The sequence below is a fragment of the Callorhinchus milii genome, unplaced genomic scaffold (genome assembly GCF_018977255.1).
Source record: "Callorhinchus milii isolate IMCB2004 unplaced genomic scaffold, IMCB_Cmil_1.0 Scaffold1, whole genome shotgun sequence".
NCBI classification, from domain to species: Eukaryota; Metazoa; Chordata; class Chondrichthyes; order Chimaeriformes; family Callorhinchidae; genus Callorhinchus; species Callorhinchus milii.
The window spans coordinates 69,700,433-69,727,203 of record NW_024704742.1 but is presented as its reverse complement, the minus strand read 5'-3'; the positions used below and the strand labels follow the sequence as shown (position 1 = coordinate 69,727,203).

Here is a 26,771-nt window from a genome sequence, read left to right as displayed (position 1 = left end):
CATGATGGTTTGTGGAACACTGCTGTGCACCATTGGTTGCTGCTTGCTTGCCAGCCTCCAGAACTCCTCCCTCAGAACTCTGCAGCCCGCACTAGGCTTCCCATTACACAGAGGATACAGTTCAAGATTTTGGTCCTCACCTTCAAAGCCTTCCATGGTCTTGCTCCCCTTACCTCTGCGACCTCCTAACCCCCTACCATCCTGCTCGCACCCTCTGCTCAGCAGGCTTCAGCCTGCTTCAGGTCCACCGCCTCACCCGCCCCACCATTGGCGGGCGGGCCTTCTGCCACTCTGCCCCCACCCTCTGGAACTCCATCCCGCAGTCCTCCTGCCTCGCCTCCTCCCTCCCTTGCCTCCTTCAAGAACCCATTTCAAGACCCTCCTTTTCAACCGTGCTTTTGACCACCCTGCTTCTCCCCCTACCCTCCACCCTTCCCAATCCCGACTCCCAGCTTGGGTCTGAAACTCTTGACTGTCCAGCGCCTTGGGATGTCCTCCCAATGTGAAAGGCGCTATACAAATGTAATTTTGTTGCTGTTGCTGTGTTTTGCCCACAAAATATAGTCAATCCACTAAAGAATATATTCTGTGAAGTGCTTTGAAACGCCTCAATGACGTGATAAGGTGTTATATCAAATGCAAGGATTATTATTTGTATATTATTATTGAAGGATCCCACTTCATATTAAACTGTCCCCAGAGTAATTTTATAAAAAATATAATCTTTGTATTTGTTAACAACTCAAACTCTTTCCATGACTCACTGTGACCAGTAGTGTCTGTATTTTGTGACTGAATGCCTCCATGGCATGAGAGTACTGTTTACAGAATCCATCAGGTTACTGCAGCCTGAATTAATCGGGATTTTATAGCAATGGCAACGACGGCAGACACGACCACGGTTAAGTCTGTCCAGTGGTCAAAAGTATGGCCGATATTCCAATTAAGTGCCATGGAAGTGGTTATAAACTATCTAAATTGGTTAGTACATCAGTAAAACAAAATCAAGCAAGTAATTGGGGCAATATTGATCTGCCATAAGATGTCACAAGCCCATTTAGTAGCCAGTCTCATGCCTTCATTAAGAGAGTGTTTTCCTTAACAGCCTTTCAACACTGCACTATTTCTCTGCTTTGGGTACTGTAGTTGGGCATTTTGTCTTGTATGTCAAGGAGGTACTATTCTGTTGGTACTAGAGGCATCTTCTGAGTGGATTGGTTAGCGCGCTCACCTCACAAGCAAGAGGACTGGGTTCAATTCCTGGGCAGGGTGAAACCTTTTGCAAGTTTCCTTACTCCGCATGCGTCTGTTTGCCTAGCAGTAAGTAGGAACCTGCTTGTTAGTCAATTGGGAGATCACTCTCTGGGGCTAATAAGCCCTTCACATTTTTACAAAATAATAATTCTGTGAAATGCTTTGAAACGTCTAAACAACTTGATAAAGGGCTATATCAAATGCAAGGATTATTATTGTACCCTGTTTATGGTAAACCATTTAACTTAGCCTATCTCCTCTCTTGCACCAAGCTCCAGGAGCCTATCACCCCCCCATTCTCTCCCAGTGTACCATTGGCTCCCCATGCCCCAGCAGATCCTTGTTCTCACCTATAAATTCCTCCAGGAGCTTGTCCCACCTTACCTCACTGACCTCCTCAAACCCTACCAACCCAGCCACATCCTTCACTCAGCAGGCAACAGTCTGCTTCATGTCGCAGCCCCACTACCACCTGCTCTCCCATTTGGTGGGCTTTCAGCCTTTCTGCCCCCCCTCTCTGGACCTCCATTCCAGATGCCTCGAACTCACTCCCTCCCTCACTTACAGCAAGAGATCTACCTCTTTGACCACGCTTTTGGCATCTTTCCCCTCTCCACCGCCCTCTCTCAGCTTCCACCCCAGCTCGGGTGTCGAGCCATATTGTTAAGCGCCTTGGGACATTCTCCTGTATAATTACAATTGTATTGTAATTTACTCAGATCTCCTTTTCCTTTTGGTGCTAATCTTCAATTTCCCGACTGGGTGATCAGTACAAATGGTTTTCTTTGTTTACCCTAGCAGAAACATTCATCATTTTGTAAACCTCCTTTTCCATCGCTCCCTTATCCTGTGCTCGAGTGATAATCATAAACTTTCTCCACGTACAGTACCTCTTAACCCTGCTATCATTCCAGTGCAGTAGCTACACATTCTGGTGTTATCTAGAGAAAAGGCTTCCACTTTGCTGGATATGTGAGGACAGAAAAGTAATGAATGTTAGAGTTTTGTTTGTAACATTGACTGGTTATGTCCACGTCTCTTTCCCCTCTGGAGCTGAAACCCTAATCCATGTCACCTCAATTCATCTCACCTTTAAAACTTGCCCAAATCTCTCTTCGCCTACAGGTATGTACTAGGCTGTATACATCCTCTCACCTCTCAGTCAGATGTTTGCAGGTTCAAGCCACATGTCAAGACCTCAAGTCACATATAGTCAAAGATGCAAAGGCTACAAAATACAGTCACTCCACTTCATAACAAATCCTGTGAAGTGCTTTGGAACATCCTCCAAACATGAAAGGCTATTATTATCCCTACAAATCACTTCATGCCCTGGCACCTCCCTACCTTTCTGACCTGCTTTCTCCCCACCATAGTACCCGCTACCTCCGCTCAGCTGGCTCTGGCCTCCTGTTTGTCTCTCATCCCCTCCATTCCATCATCGGTGGCTGCGCTTGTATTATATCCATTACCTCCATCCTTGCCAGGCTCTTTCAGCAAATGAACCTCATGATCCTGATCCTGACAGTCAGATCCCTCCCCACCAACAGCCCCATGAAGTGAAGACTAGTTTTATCTGGGGGATCATCGACCACAACCATGGTATCTTTAGCACCCATCTAAACAGGCTGATGCGGCCTTGGTTTAACATTTAATGGAGCCGTGTAGTGTAGTGGTTATCGTGTTCACCTCACAAGTGAGAGGATCCAGGTTCGATTCCCCTGTAGGGCAAAACCTCACACAAGTTTCCTTATTCCACACGCCCGTTTACCTAGCAGTAAGTAGGAACCCGGTTGTTAGTGGATTGGTGGATTGCTTTCAGGGGTAATAAGCCCGCAAAAAAAACAAATAATTTGGTCACTCAATCCACGACTGTTTGTGGGACACCACTGTGCACAATTGGCTGTAGCGTTTCGCCTATAAAATATGCAATCGATTCACTTCACAGTAAATTCTGTAAAGCAATTTGAGACGTTGCAACAATATAAGACACAATATAAATTGCATTATTATTAACATCTTCATTATCTTATCTAAAGGAATACAGAGCTCCTCCAGCAATGTACTGGAGTGTCAGTCTACACTGAGCTCAAAATCCCTGTAGGTCTGACACTAGAACCCAGCTTTTGGCAATGCAACAAAGTTGTAACAATTCATCTTTTATTCATAGTGCACCTCCTCACAATCGAAACAGCCTTGGTTAATTTCACCAGAAGCATTTCAACTAATCTTCCCTCCTATCTGACAGTCTGACATGGAGGAGTGGGGGGAAAGAGAGAGAGAGAAAAGACTCAGAACTCAAAACTCTTCCTGACAGCCAGAGGGATGATAGTTTAATTCTTATTACTATTTCCCTGCCGATTTAAAGGGAAGGGTTTACATGTATTTATTCTGTTTGCACAAGAAGGTGTATATATTGTGGTTTGAAATTGCAGCAATGGACTGTAATTTATGATGACTTTTATGCATGTTTGAGTGAACTAAATCATGCTTTAAAATGAGGATTGAAGGTTCTGTTATCTTTAATTTAACTTATTTTTAAAACGAAATACTGTTTCGTGAAATGTTAACGTTAAATGAGAAATTGGAAATTCTGCTTAAAACCACTCGCCTCAGCTGGAAGCTAAATCTGAATAGTAGTTGAATTATATAGGGGTGCACTACATTGTTGGAGATGCTGTCCTTCGGATGAGACATTAAACTTAAGTTCCCATCTGCCTGTCCAGATGGATATTAAAGATCCTGTTGGCACTCTTCAAAAAGAGAAGGGAGTTTCTCCTGGTGGCCTGGCCAACAATCCCTCAAATAAAATTGTTTTTTTACTCTATTGCTATTTGTGGGACATTGCTGTGTGCAAATTGGTTGCCGTGTTTCACCAACAAAATACACACAAAAATTCACAAACAATAAATAACATTTTACAATAGCAAAAAGCTAACTTAAGTCATGCTGACTTTTGCTGGCTATATGCAGAAAATCAGCCAGAAAGGACCCTACTTCTGGTAGACTGATGTATTTTATTTATATAATAATAATCCTTGTATTTGAGATGTCTCAAAGCACTTCACAGAATATATTGTGAAGTGGATTGACTGTATATTTGTGGGCGAAATATACACAGTGATATACTGAAGCTGAACAATGGTGTTTGGAGAAAACATAACGACGTTTCATAATTAGTGCAAGGAATGTTGCAAATATTCCCTAGTCCTAGTTCCTTGCACTTTTTCCTGTTATATTCCTTGGTGGGGTGGGGGGGTGTTATTGATATTCTTTAAATTTTATATTGCTCCTTATATCTTCAAAACATCTCAAAGTGCTTCACAGGATTACTTGTGAAGTTTAAAACTATCACAGTAGGGAGGAACTTTTAGGAGGAACTTTTTCATGTAGAGGGTGGTGAGAATGTGGAACTGACTGCCAGAAGCTGTGGTGGCCGAGGCAGAAAGCATCAATGTATATAAGAGAAAACCTATGGATACTGAGAGAAGACAATAAAAGGGGTGGAGGCTGTGTGGAGTATAACCCCCCACACACCACCGCCACTCCTTTTAGTTCTCAGGACAAGCAAGGTATTAATCTACACAGTCAAAACAATTTGCAAAGCAAATGTTTTCAACATGCTGATAGCAGTTATTAAGTGTTTTGCAATGATGGTTGCGGAGCTGTCTTTCGACATCCAGTGTCACACTGCTTGTTGACAATATTCCAAAGCACAAAAAGACATTTAAATGTGTGAGTGGCTTTTAGGAGCTAAAAAAATTGGTAATCACCAGCAATTCAACCTCTTTTTTGTGCGTTAATGACAATCTTGCACCGGCAGAAATAGAAGTACGCAATCGTTAACTCTCCATCTCTCTGAGCTTCTCTGACACCTGCCAGTGAAATGGTGACAATTCTTCTGAAGCAGTTAATAGCTGCTCTTGAGTGCATGGTAAGCAGCACTTGCAAACAGGCTTTTAACTCCCTATGAAATGCTAAAGGTCAGCACAAGAAATGCTCTGCTCAACAAACCAGTCTGATCTTCTCTTTCTGAGAGCCACTGGACAGCAGGATGATGGACTGAAAACAAAACTTTTTTTCCCGCTTTCTCTTTAAGGAATTCGGTGTCAGCCTGCCTCGGTTGGTAGCATTCTCATCTCTTGAGTCAAAAGGTTGTTGGTTCAAGCTCCGTGTCAGGACATTGTCAGAGCTCACAGTCTAGGCTGACGCTCCTTTTCAGTGCTGGGGGAGCAATGCATTGTCAGAAGCGCCATCTGTAAGATGCCTTTCACATCTGGAGGACATCCCAAAGCGCTGGACATTCGGGGATTTGTCCCGAGCAGGGAGTTGGGATCAGGAGGAGTGGAGGGCAGGGGAGGGGAGTTGTAGGAGGGTGAGGGGACATTGCTCTGTAGAAATCGTCAGTAATGCTGCATCTGACTATAAATGCACACTACACTTTGCAATAAACCCCATGAAGCACTGTGAGACATCCCAAAGATGTGAAAGACATAGCAAATGCAAAGATTGTTGTTATAAAGATCCTGTCCTCATTTTCAAGGGACTTTGCATCACACTATCTCTGCGATCTCCTCACCCCCCAATCCCATGGTCCCTGCACTATTTCCGGCCTGCTTCATGTCCACTTCCACACTGTTCACCATCGGCGGACACATCCAGCCACTTAGCTCTCTTCCTTATCTTTCATTTCCCTCCTGAAGATCTACCTCTTTAACTGTACTTTCTGCATGTCCCTCGTCCCTTCTGCTCCCGCACTAAACTCCATGAGCCGATCACCCCCACCTATAAATACAAGTTGTCATTGCTTTCGTCCACCCTCAGTGTGAGGGGGAGACCCATAGTGTGAGCAGGGGAACAGTGTTTCGAAGTTGCAAAATGACTTTGTATTTTGATTTCCATTCTTCACCCCTGGATGTTGTACTGCCGACCTCCTCTGTGACCCCCCACTGCAAAGCATTAACAACTCCATCCATTTTTACAATCCGCCCCACCTGGCTCCTGCTGCTTTCCATGTGAGTGAGGGATCAGCTATGTCCCAGTGCATCTGCTCCAGCCTGTTAATTGCCTCCATAAGTTTATTGCAAATTAAATATTTATTAACCTGATTATCACTGGGTTGGGGTGGGGGGGGCTGCAACACGTGGACTCATGCAGGATGCCCACAAAGTCCTGTTACCCCCATGTTTATTTTCTGCAGTGCACTGACCAACGACTGAAAGATGTGACAGAATAATGATTATTGTATTTAGAAGCACTTCATTGTATTCAGTACAAGTGTTTAACTGTATTTAGACGTCCAGAAGGTCGGTGTGAATGAGGACCATCATTTTCAGGCAGATAATGATCCAACACTATGTTCCATGCAACATCTTCTGTAACACGATGGAGTGAGGAGGAGAAATGCTTCTTAGACAGCTTGTGTCAGCTCCTCCATAGTCTCATGTCACTGTTTTGTAACGGGGGTTAAGATGGCTTTGTGAACACCCTGTATATTGGGCCAGATTTATATAGCTAAACTCCAGGAGTAACCCCATCCACAGTCTAGTGGCACCCCAAGCCTTGGCGCTTGCCAACCTGTTCCTGGGGTTAGATGAGAGGGTTACGTCTCTCTGGGGGAGGAGTGCCTCCTCCACACCAGACAATTGGAACCGTATAATTGGTCCTCTTATTCTTTAGTTTCAGCATTGTGTTTTGGTTCGGAGACTGTTTTGCATTGTAATGGATTTCTGCCTTTTTCAAGGCTGATGTCAGCCTAGCTCAGTTGGGAGCTTTTTTGCCTCTGAGTCAGAAGGTTGAGTCAGGCCCTATGTGTGGACTTTGAACTCACAGTCTAGGCTGACACTAATACAGTGTGTGTCGGAGGTGCATTCCTTCAGATGCGATGCTCTCCCACGTGAAGGGCGGTATATGAATGCAGGTTATGTTGTTAATTTAATGTCCCAACCTGCCCGTTTGGATGTTATAAAGCTCATGTCACTGTTTGAAAAGATAGTTTCTTCCAATGTAGCAGACAGTACACTAGATAAAATGGATTATTCACTTCATGGATGTTTGTGGCACATTTCCTATGTAAATTGGCTGCTAGGTTTGCCCCTGAACACACAGTTACTAACTGAACTTGACAGTAAAATCCTATGAAGTGCTGTGGTATCTTTAACTTACACCTGAACAGGCACATATAAGAGGATGATTTAATGTTGAATCCAAAGGATAGCATCTCCGACAGTGCAGTGAACCCACAGCACTGGATTGCAATGTCAGCCTCGAGTGAGGTTTCAAAGCCCCAATGTTAGGCTTGAAGCCTTAACCTTCTAACTTAGAGGCAAGAATGCTACTAACTGACCCAGACTGAATGTCTGACTGGATGCATAGATAGCCAGATCGTCAGTGCCGGGATTCGGAAATTATACATGGTTATAACAAAACCTAGTGGCATGTTAGAGTATGGGATGACCTGTAATGGAGGGTATGGGGAGCAACCAGGATAGTGGCATTGGATTATAGAATCATACAATCTTAAAGCGCAGAAGGGGGCCATTTGGCTCATCGTGCCTGGGCCAGCTCTTTGAAAGAGCTAGCAACTTGTCCCACTCCCTCGCAATTGCTCGATAACCTTGCCATTTTTTCTCTTCAGATATATATTCAATTCCCTTTTGAAAGTTATTATTGAATCTGCTCCACCACCCTTTAAGTAGTGCTTTCTAGATCAAAATAACTTGTTGCATAAACAAATTCTCCTAATCTCCCCTCTGGTTCTGTTACCATGTGGAGGAAAAGAAAACACCATCTTAGACTTAATGGGTTGACAGGATGATTTCTGTGCTGTAACATTTTGTATTCTTTCCTTACTCCTCTCTTGACCAAAATAAACTAAATGCCAACTATTGAATCTGGGACCTTCCAGCCATCAGATAGCAAATATGGCAGTTATCAGTGCTCCTCAAGCTGTAATAAACACTCATGAACCAGCTGAGGCTCGATGGGCTGAAGGGCCATCTCCCATGCTTTAATTTCAGGGGGATCTGAAGACACTTCTTCACCCAAAGGGTTGTGATACACTGCTCAGAAAGCTGTGGATGCTGACATGCTCCCTGCCTCAATCCCTCTGCCTCACCTCCACCCTAGCCTGTAACATAGTGGTCATAGCACTCACCTCGTAACCTGGGTTTGATTCCTAGGCAGGCAAGACCTTACTCTATCTGCCTCTGTTTGCCTAGCAGTGCTAACTCTCCCCTCCTCCCTCCCCAAACACACACACATATATAAACGCAACAAATTTCAACAACAAATTACATTTGTATAGCACGTGTCACGTCGAGAGGATGTCCTGAGTTGCAGAAAGATCACACACATAGCACATATGGCACACACCCAATTGGAACATCTCCAGGAACAGAATGTACTATAATGTACCAATTTATCACGTACACGCATGTATGCTGATACGCTGCAAGAGGTTCAGTACCTGGCTGCCCTGGAGGCATTTTGCTCAGACTTGCACAGCGCTGTGTGCTGGCTGACACTGCGGGAAGGTGAATGCAAGCCTTCCTTGTTCTCTTCACCCATTCACATGTTCATTAGCCTTGGCACGTACCAGCCATGTGTGGCATGCTTGAGCTGCGAATGCCAGGAAGTAACCTGCAGAGACGGAGTGACACGCCTGCCTCTGTGTAATAGGTGCTCCAGCTGAATTATTGAGCATGACGTCTGACCTTTCAGACACGATCCCCTTGTGGTGCTTTCCCTCTTCGTAAGCTGAGTGCTCAGACTATGTGGCCGCACTCGCTCTTTCTATTGGGGGAGGGAAATAGGAGGGAGGCTTCCCGCACTAAAGTGTGTGCGATAAGCAGATTGCTTCTCACTGCTTTTGTGTAATTATTCCCTAATAAAGCCACTCTGAAATGCTTCTCCCTGATGGGCTTATTGTCAGAGAACCAGCTGTTAAGATAAAATATGGTGACACTGAGCTACTATTTGCTCTCTCAGAGCAAATTATCCATGCTTTTCTTTATATCTGAGCAGATATTTCAGCTATGGAGGTGAGGTGACCCAGGACAGTTCCTTGTCACTAGACCTTCCTGATCGGCAGTCTAGCAATACGGTGTCAGCCTGGTTCAGTTAGTAGCACTCTCACCTCCGAGTCAGAAGATTGTGGGTTGAAGCCCCACATCAGGATTTTGAACTCACCGAGTCTAGGCTCTCGTTGCAGTGCTGAGGGTAGAGTGGTGTAGCATTGTTGGAAATGTCATTGTTCAGATGATATGTTAAACTGAGGTCCCGTTTGCCTGTTCAGGTGGATATTAAAGATCCTGTGGCAACAACAACAAAATTACATTTGTATAGCTCCTTTCATGTCGGGATGACATCCCAAGGCACGGGACAATCAGTATTTCGGACCCGAGCTGGGGGTCGGGATTGGGGAGGGTGGATGGCGGGGGGGGGGGGAAGGGGGTAACCGAGGGCACGGTTGAAGAGGAGGGTCTTGAGATGGGTCTTGAAGGAGGCTGGTTGGGGGCAGAGTGGCTAATGGTCGCTGCCTCACCCACCAATATGGGGCGAGCGAGGCGAGGGACGTGAAACAGGCCAGAGCCTGCTGAGTGGAGGGAGCGAGCAGAATGGTAAGGGGTTAGAAGATCGCAGAGGCAGGTGAGAGTAAGGCCATGGAGGGCTTTGAAAGTGAGGACCAGGATCTTGAACTGTATCCTCTGAGTGATGGGAAGCCAGTGGAGTCGGATGAGGATGAGGCTGATAGGGTCACGGAGCCTGGTGTAGGAGAGGACATGGGTTCCAGATGATCTGCAACCTATGGAGGGAGGAATTGGGGAGGCCGACAAGCAAGGAGTTTGCGTAGTCAAGCCTCGATGTTACGAATGCATGTATGAGGGTTTCGGCGGCCTGCGGTGTGAGGCAGTGGTGGAGCCGGGCGATGTTGCGGAGGTGGGGGAAGGCAGAGCGGGTCATGGCACGGATGTAGGGTAGTAAGGATAGTTGAGAGTCAAACAAGAGGCCAAGGTTCCGGACTGGCTCAGTGAGGTGGAGTGTGTCAGCGCCTGAGGTGTGGAGGCGCTGATGGGAGCCAATCAGCGGAGCCTTGATCTTGTTGATGTTCAGCTGGAGAAAGTTAACTTTCATCGAGTCTTATCAGACGATGTCTGACAGACACTCTGTAAGGACAGAAGTGGTCTTAGAGTCAAGGGTGGAGGTGAGAGGTAGAGTTGGGTGTCATCCGCAAACATGTGGAAGTTGACCCCATGTCTGCGGATGATGTCACCAAGAGGGAGCATATAGATATTGAAGAGGAGGGGACCGAGGACAGAGCCCTGAGGAACGCTGCACAAGACAGTGCGGGGGCTAGAAGAGAAACCATTTGTGGAGATGAAGTGGAGATGGCGTGAGAGGTAGGATCTGATCAAGTCAAGGACAGAACCATGAAGATTGAGGTGAGAAAAGAGGTGGTGGATGAGGATAGAGTGGTCAACGGCATCAAAAGCAGCAGAGAGGTTAAGGAGGACGAGGAGGCAGAGGGAGCCCTGGTTACAGGTGGACTAAAATGTCATTGGAGGTACTCAAAACGAAAAGAGAGTTTCTCCTAGTGTCCTGACCAACAATCCTCCTAGATAAAATTGGTCGTTCACCTCCTGTATATCCTGTGAAGCTGTCCTGATATCAATACCAATTGCCAGAGTTATTATTTATTATCACCATGTGGGATATATTGAAGTTCCAAACTATCCCAGAGTGTTTGTAAAATGGATGAATTTCCCTCTGTAATAACAGAGTTTTAAGTGTGATTAATGACACAAATTTTTAGTCCGTTTCTTATGTAGTACTGGCATCAGTAATTCCTGATTCCCATGCTTTGGATTACTGCTTTGCGTTGGTGTTATGCAGTACATATTGAATTTATTAAAAACCCCACCACTGTTGGATTTTCCCCTGCCTGCTACGAGTTTGATTTTAAGGCACGGAGGTAGCGTTTGAGAACTTCTTTATACCATATCCTGAATGAGCTCAGCTTTATCCTCACTCAAAAAGCTGATCTCTGTGATCGGTACAGCTTCTGACGAGGAATCTATGAGCATGACCGTTGTGGGTCAGCCCGGCTCAGTCGGTAGCACTCTCACCTCTTCAGACGGTTGTCGGTTCAAGCCCTCACCTTGCTTGGAACTCACACAGTCACTGCAGTGCTGGGTGTGCTACACTGTCAGAGGTAATAATGTAATATTATTTGTGTGTGTTTTATGTAAACCAGGACAGAGCAACACACAAGTGAGAGGCTGGGCTATGACTGAAACTGGTGATGATAAAATAATAATCCTTGCATTTGATATAGCGCTTTTCATGTCTTTGAGACGTCTCAAAGCGCTTCACAGAATATACTGTAAAGTGAATTGACTGTATATTTGTGGGCAAAACGCGGCAGCCAATTGTGCACAGCAGTGTCCCTCAAACAGTCATGAAGTGACCAATTTATTATTGTGTTTTTTTTTCCCCAAGTGATTTCCAAGCATTGGGACTAAATTGTGACCGTGCGGTATTTGGTGATGGTGATTATCACATGGAACACTGCACATTTTACTCCATTTTTTATTGAAAATGGTGTTTTAATTGAACAGAAGCAGCCAGCACCTACAGCCCAGAATTGGTATTGATGAAGAAGACCCTTCAGCCCATTCCATCTCATCCTTCCAGAACACCTGCCCTATCATCCTCCCATCACAGCATCAAGCTGCTTTTTAAATGTGATTAAGGAACCTGTTCGTTCATTACCCTCTGAATAAATAAAACTTTCCTGGCGTTTGCCCTGAAATTGCCCTTTGTCCTCTTTGTCTTGGTCCATCCTAAAGCGTTTTTCTGGGTTTACTTTCTCAATCCCATTTAATCTATCTTCACACTCAAGCAGGTTAAACGCATGAAAGTCATGAAGAGAATGATGAGTGTGTTGACCACAAACATGGTCAGAGATGGTTTATTTTTTAAAACGAGGCTTGCATGTTAGCCACTAATGTGTCTACCTCAGTAAATAACCCTGTCATGTTATCAGCAGACCAGCACAATTCATCTGAAAGAAACTGTTACAGGCCTTCCCTCACCTTGGCCCTCTCTGTGTCTTTCAGCAACTTTTACGAGAGATGCAACAGATGGCCAGTCGCCCCTTTGCCGCCATCAACGTTGCCTTAGAGACGGAAGAGGAACCTCCAGATCTCATTGGAGGAAGCATCAAGGTAAGGAGACCCTGCTGATTGATGTCTTTGCTTGTTATGTCGGGTTGTGGGGGAGCTTGTCTCATGTCCCCTGTCCTCTCCGCCCCACTATCGCTGGGTGAACTATCGGTCCCCACTGTTTGCAACTGTATCCTTGAATCCCTCTGATTCAGCCCCTTCCTCCCTACATTCAAAGCCCACCTCAAGGCTTATCTCTGACCACACTTTCAGTAATCTTACCCCACTCCCCGGAACTACACTATTCATCTCCCCTCCCCCGTCTCAGATGCTTAGTCAGCAGTGTAAAGCGCTTTGAGACATCCTTCTGACAAGAAAGGTGTTGCATAAATGTAGATGTTTTGTCCACTTTTTGCACTCAAGACCTTGTATCAGATTGTGTCAGATCTTTTAATCCCTATTCCTGTATTTTTCCCCTTTCCAAACATTTCTCTGTCATTAAACATCAGATTTGATTCTCCATGGTTTTCTGCCTGTTTTCACAACCCCTGTGTGAAGAAATAGTTTCTGACCTTGGCTCTTTATTTTGCATTCTTCTACCAGAAGGAAAATTGAATCGCTGTCCTCCTGATGTGAAAGGCGCTGTATAAATGCAATTTGTGTTGTTGTCGTCCTTGCTTTCAAAGCCTTCCACAGCTTCGCTCTTCCCTACTTCTGTGACCTATCCACACCCTCTGGAACTCTATCCCACAGTCCCTTTGCATCGTCCCCTCCCTTGCCACCTTCAAGGCATGTCTCAAGACCTTCCTCATCGACTGCACCTTTGTTCACCCTCCTACCCCAACCCTCCCTGCCCTCCACCCTCCTGAACCCAAATCCCAGTTCGAGTGCAAATGCTTGACTGTGCGGCGCTTTGGGGCGTTCTCCCGACGTGAAAGTTGCTAATCAAATGTAATTTGTTGTTGTCTGTAAACCTAGCTCCCTTACTCGATGTTTGGAATTATCTGGTTTAGGTTGAATGTTGGAGTCTCTGTTGTCTCTGTTTTGTTGTATTATTTACAAAAATGATCTGTTGGCTTCGCTGTGCATAAACCAATTTGTAACCATCCACCAACACTCTTGAGTGGATAAAAAATAGCATCAGGTACAACAACAACAAAATGACATTTGTATAGCGCCTTTGATATCGGGAGGACATCCCACAGGAGGCTACACAGATTTCCACTTGTAAATCAGTACTATCGGTGCCTGTCTGTTTGGACCACACATCCCCAGAGATGTGAAGTACCTGTGGCACAGACCTTTCAGGCAGAATAATGTGTTACTGTCTGAATATCTCTTTTGGTGTTGTGGGTTATTGGCACTGCAAAGCATTGGAATTATTTTACATGCTTTGGCAGTGTGCAGCTCACTGTTTCTCTTGACAATCCGGTAAGTTGCGTTGGAGCATTATTTAAGAGACTCAGACGTTCTCAGCACAGAAGCTGGCCATTCAACCCATTATCTGTCAGCCTGGTTTTATTGGTAGCATGCTTGCCTCTGAGTCAGAAGGTTTTGGGTTCAAACCCCATCTCAGGACTTGGAATCCAGTTTTTGTCAGTGCTGAAACTCCAATGCAGTGCTCGAGGTATGCTGCATTGTCAAGTGTCATCCTTCAGATGAGGTGTTAAATTGAGGCCTTTTTTGTGCCTGTCCAGTTGGACATTAATGATCCCATGGCACTAGAAAAGAAGGGAATTTCTCCTGGTATCCTGGACAACAATCTTCCAGATAAAATTAGACATTCAGTTCTCTTCACCCCCGGCAGTTCAGGTGCCCAACCAACTGCATAAAGGGATTGGAGATATTCTCCCAATATGAACGGTGCTGTATAAATGTAAATTGTATTGTGAGGGCTCTTATAGATCTGAGAAGCTGAAGTTCTTGTGCAGAGAGGTGACTCAGATCCTGAGTTTAATTTCACACTGAGCAAATTCTACTGCCAGTAAGTGGTTTGGGGAAATTCTACTCCTGAAAGATAGGAATCCAGCCATCTGCCCAAGACCACCTGATCAAAGGCTTTAAGGTTCTGAAAGGATTTGGTAAGATGGACATTAATGGCATGTTTGCACTTGTTGGTGAGTCAATAAGTAGAGGCTGTGTATGTAGGCCCTGCCCAGGAATCGGACCTGTGTCCTCTTGCTTGCGAGGCAAGTGCTCCAATCGCTATGTAATGGGAATCCACAGTGGTCTCATAGCATGGTTAGTGGGATCGTATTAAAACCCAGCACTGCACTGGAGCATCAGCCTTGGCTGTATGAGCTCAAAGTCCAGATGTGACGGTCAAACATACAACCTTCCAACTCAGAGGCGCGAGTGCTACCCATTGAGCCAACTAGGGTCTGTGCCAAGTGACTGCAGTATGAATCCGGGCTTACTGCTGGCAAATCTTGAAACGTTAGGGAAGATGTGATTGTGCAGTCACACAGCGTGGAGGGAGGCCATTCATTCAGTCTCAGAGTTCACAGTAGCAGTTTAGACCACAGCTTGTAAGAGTATTAACAGTCTACATGGACCAGGGGGATTGAGAGCACGGTGTATGAATTGTTTATTAGGCTTGATGGCTTCGATCGCGCTTATAGTGTCAATTCTTCAGGCAGCTCATTGCAAATGTCTTGGGTAATTGAGCTTTTATTCTCAGCGCTTGTGGTCTCTGTTTGTGTGTGCTAATGCATCGGGAGGTAACTGCCCCGCTTCACGCTGCCTCCTGCTGAGAGCTGAAGCGTGTGTTGAGTGCCCAGGGGCCTTCCTGCCTGTGATTAGCAGCCAAGTGCTCGCTCCTGCTGCTCAATTCTGCTTAATCAAGCATATCGTGACTCTAAAGGGGAGGAGGGAGAGGGGGTGGGGGGTCAGTAAATTGGAGGCAGGGCTGCGGAGATGACACAAAGAAAGCTTGTGGCATTGGCCAGATGGCTGCAAAGTTGAAATCAACAAAACGTGCACAAACCCCAAGACCTTATGGTGTGCTAACCACTCCTTTAAATGCCCCCTTCCTCTTTCCCCCCCACCCCCACCACTCTCCCGTTCACTTTGTGGTTTCGGAGTTGCAAAGGATGAGTCTCTGTCATAGTTGGAGCTTCCACTACTATTTCTGCACGATCCCTAGACTGCCAGAGACTGGCGGCAGCAACTTGAGTTTCTCAAGCACATGAGATGCCAATGTGAATAAGCGCTCCAAAATCCTACCCCGTGTGAAGACCGCTATATAAATGCAAGTTGTTGTTGAATATCTCCCACCCATGTTCGTGCATGACAAGAAACGGTAGCATTTCTGTCTGATCCCCACTTGCCAATTCATGGTGGCGGAGGCCAGAGGAAAGGAGGATGCGTCTCTCCAAGGAGAGTGTGCATTCCTTCCCAATACACAGGAATTGCCATGTGTAGGTGAGACATGTGGAACTCTTATCTGGTTTGGATATTCCTAAGCATGGTGACGGGTTTCCGCGTGCGACAGACACCCGGCTTACCAAAAAATAAGACTCACCCCTAATATCAGGCGACTTGGCTCCCGTCTTTTCTGCTGCATCTTCAAGTTTCAATAAAGTTGTGAGATTTCTGATCGGATTAAAGACTGGGCAGGACTTTGACTCAATGAGGAGTATTTGACTAATTCCCTGCAACTCCTTTAGTTTGCTGTGTATTCAAGCCTCTCCATTCTGTGAATGCTGTCAGCCTGACTAAGTCAGTAGTTCTCTCACCTGAGTCAAAGGGTTGTTGGTTCTAGCCCTTCAAGTTATTGTCTAGACTGACTCTCCAGGGGGCTGCAATGTCAGAGGTGCCATCTTTCAGATGAGACGTTAAACTGAAGACCTGTCTGCCTGTTCAGGTGGACATTAATGATCCCATGGCTACATCTAAGAAGAGAAAGGAGTTTCTCTCGGTGTTCTGATCAACAAATCCCTGAAATAAACTTAGTCATTCACTTCATGGCTGTTTGTGGAACATTGCTGGGTGCAAATTGCCAGCCACATTTGCCTACGAAATACGCTACACTTTAAAATCATGACTTGCTGCACTTGAAATTGTATGAAGCCCTTTGAGGTGGTGTTTTGATGATGTGATAAGGCAATATATCAAAATGCAAAAATTATTATTATAACAATAATGCCTTTCAGAGAATGAGAAATTGCAGCACAGAAGGAAACAATTCAGCCTGTTGTCCCTGGGCTGTGCTGGCTTCCCCCATTGGAGCTATCCACTGTTTCTCCATCTCCTTTTATGTCTTCATCCGTCAAATGTTTATCCAATTCCCTTTGTAATGTTGCAATTGATTCGGATATAGTAGCTGAACGTGTTTTGCATCCTAACAACTCTGTGTAAGCGTTCTTCCCTCTGAATTCCTTCATTCCCAGCACGCCAGTCCGTCCGCAACCAGGAGAGTTAAAACTTCAGCTCTCACCTTTCCTTGTAAAACTATGCAGGTAACTTCTCAGCTGTTTGTGAGAAATTGGCCTCCTCATTCTCCCACAAAATAAAGTCACCCCACTTTCCAGTATACTCAGTGAAGGTTTTGAGGTGTGTTTAGGCACTGTATCCAATGCAACGATTATTATTAACTATATTAGATGAACTGTGTCAGCCTGGCTCTGTCGGTAGCTCTGTTGCATCTGAGTCAGAAGGCTGCGTGTTCAAGCCCCACTTCAGGACACAAGCTACAATTACTATTGCAAATACACATCATCAATAGGGTAAAACTAATCTGTGCTGCTTTTGTCTTAGCGCCATCATTTTGAGTTGGGATATTAAAATGTCCTGCCCAACAATCCCCCAAATAAAATTGGTCACTCACTTCATGGTTGTTTGTGGGACACTGCTGCTTGCAACTGGCTGCTGCTTTTTGCCCACAAAATGCAGTCAATCCATTTTACAGTGCTTTGAGACGTCTCAATGATATGATAAGGTGCGATATCAAACGCACTGATTATTATAAAGATCGTTACTAAGGATTATCATTTTTACTATTATTAAAATCAAGATCCTGTCTTTAAGGTTTACCTTTCCTCAGGCTCATGTTAAAAATGGCTCAGGGACATATTAAAAATTTCACAGCACATTTTAAAAAAAAACACATGCTACGAATCTGTAATTAGAGAATGCATCTGTAAGCATCGTGTTCCATGTTTCATGCTTGATCGTTCTTGAGAAATTACATGAAATTGATAAAATGATCTAATACTTGTTTATTTTTTTGCGCGCGTGCATGCGTGCACTCATGCTTCTCCTTTGACAACCAGCCATGTTTAATGGGTCATGTGGATGTTGAAGATCCTATGCCACAATTCTGTCAGTGTCTGCCTGTCCAATATTCCTTTAAAATTGATGCTCACGGTCATTCATCTCATTGCTGTTTGGAGGACATTGCTGCCGTTGATTAGCTCCTGCCTTTGCACGTCAAAGCAACTCGTGTGAAACGCTCTGGGACATTTCCGTGCGTGTTGCTTAGAGTATATCAAGACTAACCTTGACTCTCTCTCTGGGATTTCTGATGTCTTTTTGTTAAGGCTGATGCTTGTTGCAACTTCTCCGAGATGATTGCTGGAGCTTTTGAAAATCTTGCACACATTCGGTACAAAGTCACCACATTACAGGCTGACACTCTGAGTCTTGACACAATGAACAGCAGGGAGATGTCTGAGAAGCCAGACCTGAGAAAATAGTCAGCCTGCAATCTTAGCTACCTTGTTTTTCTAGCTAGTGGTCGTATTACAATAAAGGTACAAGGCTTCAAAGGAAACCGCCTGAGGCACTGAAATTTCCCATGCTGTTCCCGATGGCACCGCTGTGTGAGTTAAACAGACTAAGAATGCCTTTCTTTTTGCTAAAGTGACAATTTCTAGATCTGTACATTATTCACACACTCCGGGAAATTGGTGAGTTGCTGTCTGCCTGTTCAAGTGAAGAACTGTGCCCCATATTAACTCCATCTGCTTATACCGGTTGTCATTTATGCTGCATCACGTAACGTGTTTCCTTACTCCACACCCCTCTGTTTACCTATCAATAAGTAGGAACCCGGTTGTTAGTCGATTGGTGGATCACTTTCCAGGGGTAATAATGCCTCAAAATCTGGTCACTGAATCTACGATTGTTTGTGGGTCACTGCTATATGCAATTGGCTGCTGCATTTCGCCCACAAAATACAATCAATCCCCTTTACAATATATTCTATGAAGTGCTTTGATACATCTCTATGACATGATAACATGCTAAATCAAATGCAAGGATTACGGTCCGACTCCCCAGCTAGTCCACATCACATCTGTACTGGTGGCAGTGTAAAACAACCTGTTCACCTACCCCACCAATCAATAATAATGCTAATCATGATAAATAACAATAATAATAATCCTTGCATTTGATGTAATGCCTTATCACGTTGTTGCGACGTCTCAAAGCGCTTCACAGCACATGTCGTAAAGTGAATTGATTGTATTTTGTGGGTGAAATGCAGCCGCCAGTTGCTCACAGCAGTGTCCCACAAACAATCATGGAGTGAGTGGCCAATTTTTATTTTTGTGGGAACTGTTGTCCAGGACACCGGAAGAAACTCCCTTCTCTTTTCAAATGGTGGCATGAGATCTTAACATCTACCTGAACAGGCAGACAGGACCTTGATTTAACATCTCATCTGAAGGTCGGAAGGTGATGAGTGTGAGGAAGTTGGCCAAAGGCACAGATAACGAGATTGGATTTGGAAGTGGGGAGGGATGGCACAAGGGGAAGGGAGAAAGTTCCAGAGTGGTGGCATGGTGGATCCCTAGCTGTCCAGCACCTTGGGACGTTCTTCTGAAGTTTACAGTGGTGAAGCTTGGCAACGAACTAGAGGGAGAGAAGGGAGGTGATCGTACGTCGTGACCTAGCTCAGCCAGGGATGGTGGGTTGAAGACAAGAACGAGCGGTTTCACGAGAATGGGGGAGGGGGGTGCGACTGAGAATGGGTTCATACTGTTGGACCCCAATCCTACATATACTTGTTGGTGGGGAAGTGGTAGGAGGTGAGGGGAGCACAAATTCCATTCCTCTCCATTGATGTCCATTATATTTTAATTGAAGATAAAAAGAGAGACCTTGACAAATGTCTGGTTGCAGTGACATGACTTAATGAGACAGCAGCTGATGGTGAGACCATTTCTGCTCACAAATGTAAACCTCTCGAGGCAGGGAAGGGTTTAAAGGAAGTAATCTCATCCGGAATGAGTTTGTGTTCCAAAGGGGTGGTTGTGTGCTGCGGGACATGTAAAGGGTTCAGATACAATATAAATAAGAGATTTATAGCCAACCAAGCCATGAGTGCGCTTGAGCCATGAACATACAACCTCAAGCATTGTTCATGGTTTTCAATGGTGTGTAGTTTTCTTTCAGTTAACCATTTCAGAGCTTTCCAGTTGATTTCCTTATCAGTTTCCTGTTTTAACACTGCATGGCTATCCTCTTGTTCAGTTGGATTTCATTGTTTGTCTAGAGGGAATGCTGGACTCGGTATGATTAAAGTAAGATTTGTCAGATGTCTTAATAATTAGAATTAATCTCACCCACAAACACACACACATACCACATTCACAACACACACAAACATACCACCACTGTACGGACACACCACATCTACATATCCCCCAGACACTGTGTAAAACAATTTATTATTGTTTTTTTTTCTTGAGGGCTTATTATCAGGCTTGTGGAGTAAGGAAACTTGCACAAGGTTTCGCCCTGCCGGGAATCGAACCCAGGTCTCTCGCTTGTGAGGCACGTGCTCGAACCACTGAGCTACAGGACTCTCTATATTGGATTTGAATCCCTCCAGCGGCTTTGCCGCATCCTATCTCTCGGACCTTCTGCAACCCTACTGATCCGCAGCCCCTCCCTCCTCCCTAGCGAACAACCTGCTTCATGTCCTCCACCCTCTACATCTGCCACCAACAGTCAGTCTTTCAGCCATTCTCCTCTGCTCTCTGGAACTCCATCTCACAATCCCTCTAATTCCCCCACACCCAGCTCTGTCCAGATGCTGCCTGACCTACTGATTGTTCCCAGCAACTTCTGTTTTTGTTTCTGTCCACTTTGACTCTGCTTTTTGTTTTTTATATTCCCCCCCTCCCCGTGGATCAGGTCCCAGCCAACTGTGCAAAGTGCTTTGAGATACTGTCCTCAACAGTATAAATGTAAATTGTATTGTATCAGTATCCTCAGCAGTTTAGTTCGGAGTCTATTGAGCATAATTGCTGGGTTTCCCTGAGTGGGACACCTGCCGTACAAAACCAAATCCGGATGGGGGGGAGCCAACGTGGGCTAAGGTCAGTTAAAACTGCTGCAACGGCTGTGCCCAGACAGGCGACAGTTCAGATCGTGACACTCTTGGTTGTCCTATCCCATCACAAAAGCTGGCTGGAGCAGCCAAGCATGCAGTCGAGTGCCTTTGGAGTTTTCTGCTGTCTTAGACGTCATCCTCAAATCAGACAGGTTTATGCACCCTGAGGCAAAATGTCATCATGTTCCTTCCTGCAGATGGATGACTGATAGAAGGTGCAATTTCTGGTGATGTGACTGGCGTAGGTGACATTGCTTATAGGCCGGTTGTGCAACTGGGTGAAGGGAGAGAAAGGGGAGGGGTGGGGGCACTCGCAGGATATCTGCACATTTGCAGCTTGCAAACATTTTGTACTCTTACTTCCATAATAATTATTAATTAATGAATAAGAGAGTAGTAATCCCTCCCAAAAAAAACATTTTTGATATGTCTCAAAGCGCTTCACAGAATATACTGTAAAGCAATTTGCCAATCGACTAACAGCCGGGTTCCTACTTACTGCTAGGTAAACAGAAGCGTGTGGAGTAAGGAAACTTGCGTAAGGTTTCGCTCTGCTCAGGAATCAAACCCGGTTCCTCTCGTTTGCGAGGCGAGTGCTTTGACCTCTACACTACAGAACTCCACAAGATATATAGTGAGCGTTGCTCGGAGTATATCGCGATTGTATGTTTATACCATCAGCACAAGAGGGAGGTGAAGCCGGTTGTCCCCCCCGCACCAGTGCAGTGATCTGCTCTAATTCTACCTCCTCTGGCATTAGTTCCATGTGATGTGAAAGTGCAGCATCAGGAGCCGGTGGCGTTAGGCACCGATGTTTTAGCTGAGACCAAACTGGAGATGGTTTCTGGGTCGACTTGTCCTTGTTTCCATTTCCAGTTGTGTCTGACAGGACATCTCTGAAGTGCCTGTGCTGACTTTGCTATTCAATGCTTTCAGTCACTTTCTCTCTCCAACAATCACAGTCTGAGCTTGAGGTCATTGCTGGTGACATTGTTAGTGTTTGTCTCTGGTGGGAGCAGTTACAGTGCAGACCTGGAGTCTGTCCTAACATTGGCCAAAGCCACAGGTTAATGGGCTGAGTTGACATTAGTTCTAGGTTATAGGCTGGATCCAGTTCTAAAACATCTGTAATATAAGGTGATTAGGTGATGGTCATCATGTCCTCAATTGACAGTAGGAGAGTGAGTGAGTCAAATGGGTTGGAGCTGCTACTATTCTCCAGTTGGCTGTGCGCAATTTGGCTGCCGCATTCGCCTACAAGTAATACAGTCACTACATTACAGTACAGAGAATGGAGTTTCTCTCTTGCGGTGTCCTGGCCAACAGACTCCCCAAATAAAATTGGTCACTCACTTCATGGTTCTTGTGGGACACTGCTGTGTGCAAACTGGCAGCTGTGTTTCACCCACAAAACACACAGACACACAGACTTTACAGTGTATCTGTGAAGCACTCTGAGACGTCTTAATGGCATGATATGGTTCTATGTAGTCTGGTAGCAAAGGGGTTGGCGCGCTCTCCTCACAAGTGAGAGGACCCGGGTTTGATTCCCAGATGGGACAAAACCTTAGGCAAGTTTCCTTACTCCACTCATCTATCAGTAAGGTGCTGTCTGTTTACCTATCAGTAAGTAGGAACCTGGTTGTTGGTCGATTGGCAGATCACTTTCCAGGGGTAATAATCCTTCAAAATGTAGTCACTCAATCAACGACTGTTTGAGATGCTGCTGTACGTAATTGGCTGCCGCATTTCACCCACTGAATATATAGTCAATCCACTTTACAATATATTCTGTGAAGCGCTTTGAGACGTCTCAACGACATGTATCAAATGCAAGGATTATTGTTAATATTTACAGTGCGTCCTCCTGACATGAAAGGTGATGTAACAAATGGAAGAATTATTGTTTTTTTTAATTACTGTCGGCTGTGCAAAAGCGTTAATGAACAGCTGCAAATCCCTGTGTGCACGGGCTTGGGACTTGTATAAGAACATTGCAAGCCTCCTTAACAAGCCTTCCAGCATTGTTAATAGCTCCATCAATCTGTCTGCAACTTCCTTTTGCTGAGCAAGATTATACATTCTCAGCATAGACAAGGTGAGGAAGCCAACCTTTTCTCAAATGAAAATTGTGTTGCTCCGTGGTAAGACCTCACCATACATAAAAGAATTTAATTTAAATGAATTGGCTACTCATCTCATCGTTGTGTTTGGAACATCGCTGGAGCAGATTAACCCACAACAGTATTTCCTTCCTTTCTAATTAATCTCATCCTGTCAATCGCTTTTCTGATGTTTGTTTATTTGAAAGGCGCTGTGTAACGGGTGGTGATGAATTTCCACTCTGCTTCTCTATCTGTGCAATTGGTTTCAGCTGCTTTACAATACAGTGTATCATTACAATACAATTTACATTTATATAGCGGCTTTCACATCCAGAGAATTATCATAATAATAATCCTTGCATTTGATATAGCGCCTTATAACATCGTTGAGACTTTTCAAAGTGCTTCACAGAATATACACTATTGACTATATTTTGTGGACGAAACGCGGCAGCTTTGTTTACCTAGCAGTAAGTAGAAACCCATTAGTCGATCGCAGATCGCTTTCCATGGGTAATAATCTCTTCAGAAAAATGATAATAATTTGGTCAATCAATCCATGGCTGTTTGTAGGACACTGATGTGCTGCGCATTTGGCTGTCGCGTTTCTCCCACAAAATATTCATTCAAGTCACTTTACAATATATTCTGTGAATATGACGTCTTAATTGTATGACAAGGCGCTATATCAAATACACGTTATTATTAATGATAATAATTAACAGCAATGATTTGTGCCTTCTTTTGCAGAGCATTCCCAAACCCATCGCGTTGGAGCCGTGTTTTGGTAATAAAGCAGCAGTGCTGTCCATATTTGTCCGCTTGCCGAGAGGACTGGGAGGCATCCCACCACCGGGCCAGTCAGGTTTGTTCTTACTGAAATTTGTCCGTTTACAAATGTAATTTGTTGTTGTGTTATACGCTAAGGTGGCAGCTAGGCTCAGTCACCGGTGCTCTTGCCTCTGAGTTGGAAGGTTTGTGGACTCACACGGGTCATTGAGCTCACAGTCTAGGCCTATGGTCTAGGTGCCTACATGAAAGGTGCTGCATAAATAAGCTGTTATTAGTGACGGTGGTGGTGCTCCAGCCCAGTGATGCATTGTTTGAGATGCTGTCAACAACAATGCTACCCTGAAGAGCTGCATTTAAATAGTACCCCTCACACAGGGTAGAGTCCCGGAGCGCTTGACAGTGGCAGAGCACAATGCCGAGCCAGGGAGAGGGGGAGGTGACTATAAGCACAATCCAAAAGGATGGTCTTCAGGCGTGAAGATGGGGTAGAAGGGGGCGAGGTGCAGGTATTGAGGGAGGAAGAGAGTTCCAGAGTTTCAGGGCGTAGTGGTTGAAAGCGCGGCCACTGTCGTTCAGGGGTCCCTCTGAACCAAGGAGGAGAGGGGTTGAGGGTCTGGGTGGGCCAGCTGGGTTTTGGTGGGTGGGCCGGTGTGGGGAGAGGGCCTGGTTTCACTGGGGAGTGGGAGAGACAATGTTCCTAATGACTTACCTGTGAGTGTAACTGGTCCATCTCTATTGACTCCAGTTGGGCTGTTGTGCTGACCTGTTGGTTTCCTGCAGGTCTCTCTGTGGCCAGCGCGCTGGTTGACATCTCGCAGCAGAAGTCCATGGATCACAAAGAAAAATCGGGAGTGGGACGGAGTCGGAAGCACGTCCCCCCAGCACAGCCCGGCACCTGCATTTGACCTCCGCAGGCCTCCATTGCTGCCAACCTGCGGGATTCAGGCACTCTGCTCACCGCCCGGTCCACTTCCCGGCCCTGGGAGAGGGGAGGGAGGGTGGGGGAGACGACGGGAAGAGATGTGATAAACCCCCGACCTCATGTCTGCATGTGTCCACTAGCTCAAGAGATGCCGTCGCCTCGTCAGGAGCCAGGGGACTCTCGGGTGTCGCCTGACGTCAGCCACGTCTCTTTCCCCCGCACCCCTCCCCTCCAACCCCTTCCCTTTCCAACACCCCCCACCGCTTCCCAACACCACCCCTTCCTCCCTTGAATCACAGTGGGAGATTGCTCGCTCCTTTGTGGTCACACACTGTGATCTGAAGCAATATGTGCTTTTTATAACAAACAAAAATCTTTCATTTTCTTCCCTGTTTTTGCTCCCAGGTGCTCGTGGGAGGGAGGGTGAAGCGGGGAGTTTAATATGAAGCTGGTGATTGATAGTACACTGTTTAACTGCAGTGAATTGCAACTTTCTTGGGGGTTGGGGGGGGTTGGGGGCAAAGAGTGAGAGAGGGGTGGAGTGAGATCTGTTGATCTGTTTCATCTTAGTTCAAGGATGCTTACAATGAGCATCTACACTTAACATACCTCATTTTATTCTGACGGGGTTTGGGGGGGACGGGTGGAATGATGGGTGATATGATTAAAATTTACTAAGAAACAGTGAAACATACTAATCCTTCGCCACAGTAGTGTGAGAACAGCAAGCTGTAACCAATATAATAATTTGCTAAGTAATGATTTCATTTCCCTTCACCGCCCCCGCCTTCCCCTCTTCGATCACCCCCTCCCTCTCCACTCACGTCCCATTTCCCAATGAGCAGCTATGGGGGTTCGGTTTATTTAGGGAGAATGGCAAAACACGATTAATTCAGAGAAAAAATGATGGGGGGACTTCAGGCAAAGACCATGTTAAATTTCGAGAACTTTTAGTTACATTAATCTTGAAAGATTTTGCGTACTAGGAATGTAAATTAGCACAAAATATCTTGGCCACACTATACAAGCTTAGGTCTCCTATCTGAAGTGACTATAACGCTCCAACTTTCACTTTTATTATAGGCTGAAAAAGATTCGATGAGATCTTTCATGGGTGGGTGGTTGGGTTTTGTCTGTGTGTGTGTGTTAGTGTGCGCACGTTTGGGACAGGTAGGAAAAAAATCCAAGAGCTGAAACATTATTCATATCAAAGCTGCTATTTTGCTAAGAAAACCAACAGACTTGTTCTTCCCAGTGTTGCTCTTCATTGAATTCCCGATTGTAAAATCAGAGGTTTTAATTCCACCAGAATTTATCTTTCCTCGTTGGACTCGAAGCACTGCAAACGTAGCCCACACTCCCAAGTCACACTAAGCTCCCTCTTCCCCTCCACTGGTTAGACTCCAGGAGTTACCTAAAGCACACTCTGGGGTCCCCAAGCCTTGGCTCTTGGCAACCTGCGCCTAATACTTGCCGGAATTATGTAAGCAAGATGTTTCCCTCTTGGGAAAGAATGTGCAGACCATTCTAACAATCTATCTTTCAGGGTTTCCATGTGTCTGGGATGCATGGAAATCTCGGTTTGGATACTCTTAAGCACGGTGATGAGTTTTCACATGTGTCAGACACCCGGTTTAACCAAGCTGCACCTTGCACTGTCTAGAACTAACCAATTTCACATGATTGATTTCCCTCCGATGGAGTTTAGAAAACTCAGCCTTTCTCGTCCCGTTTGGTGACGTGTAGAAATGCAGACTCTTTAGCTCCTGTGAGAGTGCTGCACCTTGGTCTAATTGTGTTAAAAGGGTGTGAGGAGAATTGTACTTACCCCGTCCAAAACGCACCATCTATTCCTGCAACTGACACTACAGAGGCCTGGGTCACTTTACTTGAATGTCACAAGTGGCTGAAGGCATCGAGGCTCAGTACCAGAGGATTGAGAAAGGGATTCCTCTCCCAAAGGTGGTGTTTCTTGTATTTTCGCCTTTAAAGCCACACCACACGCTGTGAGCATTCATTGATTGTATGTATGTGGTATTTGCATCACTGCAGTTCTGTGGAATTGTCACACTGTTGAGCAAAATGTGTGTGCTCGGTTTGTCCTCGGCTTTTAAGCTTGGTTTTTAAAGCCACAAATTGGGGGTTGGGGTGTGGTCGGAGGGGGAGGGGGGAGTGGAAACCCACATCTT

The 26,771-nt window shown here is 45.4% G+C and overlaps 1 protein-coding gene across 1 annotated transcript in view; it reads left to right on the top strand.

The window, feature by feature from the left end:
* atrn (attractin) overlaps positions 1-26,007 on the top strand; it is a 171,090-nt gene extending 145,083 nt beyond the window's left edge. The window contains exons 27-29 of the mRNA XM_042343754.1: positions 12,375-12,482; positions 23,619-23,733; positions 24,441-26,007. Coding sequence (XP_042199688.1) covers positions 12,375-12,482; positions 23,619-23,733; positions 24,441-24,565 — 348 coding nt within the window. The 3' untranslated portion in view covers positions 24,566-26,007. The remainder of the gene's footprint in view (positions 1-12,374; positions 12,483-23,618; positions 23,734-24,440) is intronic.
* Positions 26,008-26,771: the final 764 nt, after the last annotated feature.